Raw genomic sequence first — 8,973 nt, 5'->3', positions numbered from 1 at the left:
AGAGGTGGCGCGTCTGTGTTGTGCCATTCTTCTGTGGAGAGGTTGTTTGGTTTCCCCAATGTACAGTTCCTTGCATTTCTCCTGGCACTGTACAGCATAAACAACATTACTTTGTTTGGGTCTTGGTGTCTTGGTGTCTTGTTTTTCAAGCTCTCTCCCCAGCGATTTCAGAACTGAAGAAGCCTTCTGGATAGAAGGCGAAACGTCTTCAAGAGAAGAAACCCAGTCCAGTTGACAGAGAAAATTACCTTGGATACAATGACCTGGATGACTGAGAATTTACACAGACATCGACTCTTCTGAAAGATATTTTGTCATTGGAAAACTAGGCAAGTTCTCCACAGAGGCCTGTGGAGCCATAGGGGCCCTGTTAATCCATTGGTTTGAAGTGGAGGACAATACTTTGGAGTCCCCAGTATTTTCTGCTGCTTGTTTAAGGCAGCCATAGCTGCCTTTGTTAATATTACAGAGAATAGTGAGTCTGGTTTCTCTCCATTTTCTCTCAGCTGCCAGATGCTCCCTCTTGCAATCAGTTGCTTTCTTTCTATCCTTTAATGGCGCAGCAGTATTTATAGCATCATTGGAAGATTCAGCCATGTTATTTTACATGTAACAGAACCTTGGCTTTCCACAAGGACTGTTTTTCGAACTCCTCTGAACATTGTTGGGCTGGCTGTGGCTCAGTAAAACAAAGGTTCTTGGTCCAATCCCAACATACTGAACCCCTAAAGAGTTCTTGAAGCTGAGTCTTTGGTACACAGTCATTCTTAATGAGTACGAGGTACTTTGTAAGTTAGTCTGTTATCAGTGTCTGAAGGTGTATTTGAATCACCTGTTCACATGTAAATTAGTTTACTTAAATTAATATAATTAATTAATGTTAAACTAAATGCCTGTTGAATTCTCAAAATGCCACAACCTCTGCTTTGAATGCTTTCCTTTGATGCTTTGTTGTCGTGGCACAAAACAGGTTGGTAGAGAAGCTCCCCATGAGGACCTTTTACTTGGGATTGATTGTTGGCATTGATCAGCAGATAAGAGATTCAAACGTAGACTCAGACTTTTCTGCTGTACTCCTCATGACTTTTTAACTCTCAGATTCCTTTGGGAATGAGTTCACATCAAGGTTCAGACAGAAAGTGTGTGTGTGTGTGTGTGTGTGTGTGTGTGTGTGTGTGTGTGTGTGTGTGTGTGTGTGTGTGTGTGTGTGCTCTAACATCCTCCCCCATCTGCCTGGGGCCCTCAGATATTCCAGCTCTCTGTGGAACGGTTCCTCCTCCGGAGTCTCTCATTCTGAATAAAGAATGTTTCAAACTTCCAGCTGCTGTAATGTGGTCAAGGGGACTGAACTTCCAGGATGTACCGGTATGTCTGGATCCACTCTGTCACTCCATCTGGACACAACCAAATCAAATTCAACCTTTACTGTGTACTTTGTGTACTCTAAACTGACTAGTCTTTGTATCCTGGAATTATAGCTAACACAAGGGAACACAAGGACAAACCCATAATTATTTAACAACCTGAGCTATAAACTTTTAGGAGGTTTATAGTTTGAATGTGTTTTGAATGAGTTTTCACTCTTTTCTCTTTTTGCACACATGGCCTAGTGATAGTAGAGGATATACAGTACGTCTGCATACTGGCTGCATGTGCGTGTGAATTGTTTCTTTTCTGTATTGTCAGTCTCTTCTTTTCAAATTAAAAAAGATATGGAAAGAACTCTGTGTGTGTTCTTCTACTCGCCACATATTGAATACCAAAATACACATTTTATGAGCAAAGTCAGGACACATTTTTATTCACCTCTCAGCATCAAATGATTGTTTGAAGGTAAAGACTTGGTTTTAAGGTTCAGGTTAATGATGGCTTCAGGTTAAGTGTCTATGGTTAAGGTTAAGAGCTGCAGAATGTCTAAAGTCTAAGAACGTCTGCACAAATATGCAAGTACAAGGATAGGTGTGTGTGTGTGTTTAATAATGGCACAAGTGTCCTTCTTACATGTGAGGTTGTATGTGTTGGTGTGCCTGTCTGTTTCGGCTTTGTCTATAGGTGCAATACCTTGATTCTTATAGAGAAGATGTCTGTGTGGAAATGTGGGCGTGTCCTAAATAAGGGGCTGTTTACTCCCCCCATGTCTCCTCTTCCTCCCCCACTCAGGCATCAGGATCAACAGGCTTATGCTGAGACCACTTTGGTTTTTGTTCTCAATCAATCCCAAATAAATCAAGCTTGACTTAATTCATCTTGATGTCCGAGCTTTTCCGAGCCAGTCACAACAGTCCTTCAGTGTTCTCAAACGCGCTAACAAAGAACGGATGTGTAAAATCCACAGGAAACTGTGTTATTGTGACAGTAGACATTCCTCCTCTCTGATCTCTTTTCCTCTCCCCTATACAGCTCCTCAGGCTCTGCTCAGTGGCTACGAGGCTGCGAGCTGCTCGGGCGGCCATATATGGTCGGTGCATGCTGAGGTCGGGCCCCATCTTCTTGGCTTAGCTGTAGCACGTCACTAGTAGACGACTGTCATGGCTGCGAATAGACGTCTTGGTCCTCTCTAGTAAAAGCAGAGGTCTGGTGTTCAGCTACATGTCAGAGCTGCTGCTTCTGTGACGCTGTTTGTGGTATTCTGGCAGGTCAAGCATCATCCCTGGATGTTTCCCCGGATGTTTCCCTGGATGCAATGTCTTACGTTCCGCTGGTTGGAGAGGGCCCAAGGTCGTGATCAGAGTTTAGGTTTCAGCCTCCCATCTGTTAGATTCACAGAAATAAAGCACAAAACTCCAAGACTTGCTGCAAAATAAAGGAAATAAGTGGCCCAAATGATAGACTGCTAACAGTATGGCAGTGTCGCCATATAACACATTTAAGGAAAAATAATACTATATAGTTTTATTTAGAGTGCATGATAAATGATTCTTGTTGAACGGTGTTCAGAGGAAGACTTCCAAAGGCAAAATAGAAATCATAGTTGTTCAACGACTTTGAAAATTTATTGAAGGATTTTTTTCAAGGAATTTTCCAAATTCTTCTTTTAAACAACTCTGTTCACGGCATTCAATACCAAAGATAGAAGTTTGTTTTTTTTGACGGTTCTCTCAAACCCTGTCATTTAGTGGTCTGTTTAAGTTCATTTTATAAGCAGATACAGCTCAAAATAAAGAGGAGAAACGATATAGCAACGACAGATTTACAGAGTTCTGATGCAGTGGTTAAAACTGCCCTGGTTTCCATTGATTTCAGTACAAGAAGAAAGAACATTTATAGCTTCAATGACATGACTGCTGCATCACAATTAACACAGGGAGTTGTCATGTTTAACAGCACTTACATGATAACAACATGTGTGTTGGCATCTTTCTATTCTTACACACATGTTGTTGTCATGTGAGTGCCATTAAACATGAAAATACATCATATGATGCAAATAGAACAATGCTATTTACTGCACACCTGTCTCTTAGCTGTGGCTTCCTTTTTTATAGCAGTAGTGAAATGATTGAAAGCCGAGGGTAATCTTAAAAAAATGCTTTTTTTAAATGTTGGAATTAGGCGGGTCTTCAGCTTCAGCCCAGCTGTGGCAGGTTCTTCCTGTTGAGCTCGCTGTTTCCAGTGTTTAACGCTAGATACGCTAACCTCTTTTCAATGACTTCCTTGGAAATTTCCTCAATTTCATTTCTCCAACCCCACACACACAAATATAGAGGCCCCTTTGTTCAATGTATGACCGTCTGCCGCTTTTAAAAATAGGTATCACGACCATCACATCTGCCCCAAACCTCCTCCACAAACGGTGACAATAAAACAAGATTCCTGGTAGTGTTTTTTCTCCAGATGCCCCCATCAGGACTTTCCTCACTGCCAGTCCTGAAATTTCATGACTCCGTCGAAGCCATGGTAAGAGAAGGGCTCCAGCACAGGGCTGCAGGTCTCCTGGGCGAGGCAGGCCACCCTGTTGTTTTCGCAGCTGTCCGTGCTGCTGGGGTTGATGTAAACCCCGTCTGCAGAGTGGATGGATGGGTCCTCATCAAAGTAGTTGTGGGGCCGCAATAGGACGCCGCCTCCGTTGCCCACGGTAACAGTGTTGGGAATGTCCTCAGCGTGGGGGATGTGGAGGAAGCCAGCGGTGACCCAGGCAACTAGGTCCTGCATAGATATCAGACAATGTTACTGGCTGTCTGCATGATCTGAATGTTGCACCTGCACACAGGATCCAACACACCTGATCTACAATGCTTTCATTGTCGTCGATGTACTTGCTGAAGTCCACGGTTGGAGACCAGATGTTGTTCTGGTTGTACAAACTGCTGCTGGTCTGCTCCAGGTCCTTTTGCTTGGTGATGGCAACCTTATACCTGGAGGCAGAGATGCCAGACACAATAAGGACAAGATCTCAAGCCTGAAAACAAACAGTCATCTCAGATTAGCAAACCAGCATTCTCTGATGTATCAGAGTATCAGAGTATCTAACCTAACCAACTGTCTTTTTGCAGTTTCAATTCAAAATAATGAAGTTGCTTGTCTACTTCGTATGAGCAACCTAGTATATTGTTTTAGTCATGTTGGGGTGTAGTCGAAGTTCTCAAGAGTTGCCATGAGTTGCACCAAATAATAACTTGGAGCTGAGAGCAAAGCCTCCATAAGACGACAGGCTGAGGTAGGAAATAATCCGATTAAAGTTTTCTGTTTTTACATGCTCATTCTCTCGTGGACCTGGTGCACATCTGCATGTATAGAATTAAGAAAAATAAGACCCAAAATAAACAAATCCTGATCGTCTGAAAAGGTGACCTCATTGGAATGATCTGACTCTTTATCCTTAGAGAGTGAAGTGATCCTGTGTTGTGTTTCTCATTTAAGACAAAGAGGATGTTGTAAAACTGAATTAGGACCATTATGTAAACACTGGAATCCCAGATCTCAGTGTGATGTCACCATAACTCTTCCACTGTAGGTTTATTGGTTTTTCCTGGATAATACAGGACAACATTCCTGATCTTTGATGCACAGTGGGGAGGACGGGCAGCCTCGGGTGGTAGAGAGGTCATTGGAGGTCATCCCGAGATGTCCCAGACCTGCAACGTGTCTGTTATGTTGAGCATGAAACTGACACTCAAAATTAGCCAATAAAGTATGTGGGGGGGTCTCAGACTTTGGGTTGTTAATCATCTGAGCCATCTGAATAAAAAAAGGAAGTTTAAATTTGCAGGAAATTGTTTGTGAGGGTTTCTGGCTCACCTGGCCCATGACATGGACCTCTCCTCAGGTTCGCTCTCCGGGAGGTGATCCCCAGCGAAGGTGAACACCTGCAGCCTGTAGGAGCGCGGATGACCCCAGCGGTTGACTTTGGGACTGGCGACATGGAGGTAACGGGGAGTCTTGGTATTGTAACGCAGTGCAGCCTCCTGCAGAAGCGGCATAAGTACATTCATCCCACCAAATTTAAACAGCACTTTGGTGACTGCAGCAAAAACAAAATTTTCCTGACTATAGCAGAAACAACTGCTTTACATGTTTGTTTGTTTGTATTGTTTTGCTCTCAAAGATATCTTCAGGATGTCTCTACTCTTGATATTAACTCCTGTGTGTGGGCAGAGAAGGCCAACCTGTTCCGTATTCAGCTGCTTCTCCACCAGTTGAGGGATCATAGCATGGTGACCGGGTTGCCATGGAACTGACGTGTTGACAAATTTCATATCTTTGGTTTGGAAGACATTCTTAACACCTGCAGGAGACACGGGACAAGAACCTTAGTGGTGACGCTTGTTTGTTGGTTCCCTGAGCCAGCACGATTATTGCTCCTGTCAAGGTTTTAATTATTTAATTGATTTACACTTAAGACTCTAAACTTTTTAATGATAATTGTTGGAGCTGAGTGTGTAGCTGTAGTTTCTGTACATTTAGAGTTTCCAATGCTGTATGAAAAGAAGTTTGAATTTATGACTCGTGTCTGACATTTGGCTGCATATGGTGCCCTGCCCTTTACCCCCCCAGCCTTTTTGAAATAGAAAATACGGTGGCTGTTTTAAAAAACTTTTTTTTTTCATAGATTTTGTTATATTCCCCACTTACCCGCCACATCCAGGTCCACTTTGAAATTGATGAAGTGTGTGTGGAGGTTGCCCAGCACCTTCTCCGCCACCTGGTGTCCGTAATTCAAACTCCCCTCCATCATGTACGAGGAGGAGATGTAGCCGGTGGCGTGCACTTTGGCTTCCACCGATCCACTCTGGTAGAAGATAAAATCCCACATGTAGTCGTAGTTTCCGATGGCCGTGATGGTCCTCATGACGAGTGCGCTGTTCACCATTCCCCCATAGCTGTTGTGGAAAAAATCGGAGAAGTGCCTCCGCAGGGGTTGACCCAGGTTGTGCTCAAAGATGCATATTGAGTCCTCAAACTTGATCGGGTTAGGGGCATCGATGTAACGGTACGTGGTTATGTAGGCGGCTTCATAGGGGCAGTCCACACCTCGGACCAGTTGGTGCGCAAAGCGACCAATCCCGATGCTCGTGTCAAAAAACTTGGTGAGCCCCATTCCTGGGGTCACTGAACCGTACACTGACATGGCCTCTTGAACGCTCAGCTCGTACAATATTCTTTCATCCTTGAAACGCACGTCAAAAACCCTCATGCCCGTCAGAGAGCTGAGGCCGAAGGCGAAGCTCCAGTCCATGTACAGGACATGGTTGTCGCTGATGCTGTAACGTTTGCCCTCTGGGTGGAACAGCTGAGGTCCCACCTGCAGCAGCTTGGTCTTGGGTTTTAGCGAACCATAATCGCGAGACTTGGTGTAAAGGATTTTCTTAACAGACCCCCTGTCGTATTTTTCTTTCAGTGCTTGTACAGAGTCGAAGTACTGGCCGTTGTAGAGCACACGCTGTATTGTCCATTGGGACGAGTTTACGCTCTCATGGTTCACTAAAACCTCTAGTCCTACGGGGTGGATGTACATGCCGCTCATGTCCCTCATAAAAGAGATCCAGGTGGATCTGTCCCCGGATCGGACTCCGCGGGGCATCTGCTCGAAGGCGTTTAGGTGATTCGTGTCATCTACATCAAAGCTCTCTTTCATGAGTTTCTGTAGTTTGGAGAAAAACTCAGCTTCAAGAAACTCGAAGAGCACTGCATATTCCCCGATGGTCACAGGGCGCGAATTGATGGGGATGTCCGTGTTGTATCTCTCCTTAGTGACATCTCTGTGGTATTTGGGGTTTGGAAGAGGACCCACCACGTATTCCTTAACGTAGCCACTTTTGCCATAGAAGACCACCGCGGTGGCCTCTCTGGTCGGTTTGCCTTTGCCATCGTCCAAGTACGCAAGCGCGTCCGCCTTCTTCGGAAGAGACAGGTCGATGAGAAACAAGAAGTTTTCAGATGGTTTAGTGATCTGGTTGGTCGAGATGTCCAGGTCCTTCTGCTTGAGCATGTATTGCTGTACTTGCGAGTACTCCTCCCACGTCAGGTCGGCGAACACGAGGCTGCGTTCATCATGTTTGCCGCGCAGCGGGTGCGCACGATGAGCGGAGCATTTGGGCGCCCTGCCAGAATACATGCTGATCAGCACGATGTTAAGGATGATGGAGACGAGGACGAAAAGGATCAGGGCCCATTTGATGACGGAATTCATCCTCTGTTCTACCATTGCGCACGATCGGGTCGACAGAGGCGAGAGGAATGAGCTCCAGAGAGAAGTGAGCGTGAAATTTAAAAGTGAACTCCCTCAGCTCTGCTTTCTTTCATTACCACCCACCCGATACAGATCACATATCACCCCGCCCCTCGGTTGCAGGGAAGTTTAGGGATCTCTGTTTTACTATACTTTACGCAAGGCTCCGAAAAGGCAAACACTGAGAAACTCCGAGCTATAAGACAGAACAGAAGACAAATAGATGATGTGCAACTGTTGGTGCTCCATAAATAATAGAACAGCTGCCAAACTTAATTAAAACAACTACTCTCATTGACGGGCGAAAACGCGTGTTTTCCAACACCAGCTTTGATAACGTAATGGTAAATGGTTCAAACATTAAGGAAACGGTAAGTGACGTTAGCAGGGACAGCAGAGCGTGGGAAAAATAATATAGAAATGCACAGAGTTTTATTTAATATGTTAGATTTAATGGAAATAAACAATTTCAGCTGCACATCAGTGACCCTCCACATTTATTTAGCATGTCACTCACTACATTGCAGCACCTTAGTGGTGTTGTATACTAAGTTGTTCCTACGTGAACTCCTGCACGATTAAGGGACTGCAATAATTTATTTGCCAGTGGTACATAAACCAAGAATTGGGATTGTTGCAGGGGCTGTTGAAGTCTACAGTCAGTTCATGAAAAACAGAGTACATAAAGAGCAAAGAAACCTTGTAAAAACAATAAAAACACTGTAAAAACATTAAAATCACTGCAGATTGAAACAACACTGCCAGACAGGGAAATGATTTGGACCTTCTGCACATAATGCAGGGTGAGGAAATGAAGGCTTATTGGTCTGGTTCGAAAGTAATGCTGTGATCCTTTTGCTTTGGTTTTTTCCGTGTCAGGTAAAAAGCTGCTGAAAGTTAGTGTTTTGGGTGTGATTATCCGGATGTACGTGCTGAGTTTGTGTCTGAGCAGGGGGTGAGCTGCATGTACATCGAGTCCATATAAGGAGGTTTTTCTCAGCAGCAGTTACGACTCTCCCTCTGCCTGTGTGTTGCCGTACCAGGTATCGATGCTCGAGGTGAGAATGCTCTCTCAGTCAGAGGGTCACGGTTGAGTCCACCTTCCCTCAGCAGCCTGATAAGGTAGAGCTGCTGCTGCGTTTCTTTTTTCATTCTGGCAGCAGTTTTCAAAGTCCAGCTGTCTGTTGTTACCTGCAGTCCCAGGAATCTGTGATTGTCAGCCCTCCCCACCTCAGCACCCTTGATGGTGAGAGGCAGGAGAGAGAAATATTTTATATTTCAGCTGCATTTAGAGTCAAATAAAC

General features: G+C 44.5%; 1 protein-coding gene across 1 annotated transcript; it reads right to left on the bottom strand.

Annotated features, from left to right (window-relative positions):
* Positions 1-2,968: 2,968 nt before the first annotated feature.
* On the bottom strand, positions 2,969-7,713 carry aoc2 (amine oxidase copper containing 2). The gene is made up of 5 exons (XM_003964406.3): positions 6,073-7,713; positions 5,607-5,725; positions 5,239-5,405; positions 4,223-4,355; positions 2,969-4,146 (listed from the first exon to the last, which is right to left on the bottom strand). Exons 1-5 carry the CDS (start codon positions 7,643-7,645, stop codon positions 3,856-3,858), a joined length of 2,283 nt encoding a protein of 760 aa, XP_003964455.3. The 5' UTR covers positions 7,646-7,713; the 3' UTR covers positions 2,969-3,855.
* Between the last annotated feature and the right edge of the window lie 1,260 nt (positions 7,714-8,973).

The sequence above is a fragment of the Takifugu rubripes genome, chromosome 5 (genome assembly GCF_901000725.2).
Source record: "Takifugu rubripes chromosome 5, fTakRub1.2, whole genome shotgun sequence".
NCBI classification, from domain to species: domain Eukaryota; kingdom Metazoa; phylum Chordata; class Actinopteri; order Tetraodontiformes; family Tetraodontidae; genus Takifugu; species Takifugu rubripes.
The sequence above is the reverse complement of the archived record's forward strand: the minus strand, read 5'-3'. Positions and strand labels throughout refer to the sequence as shown.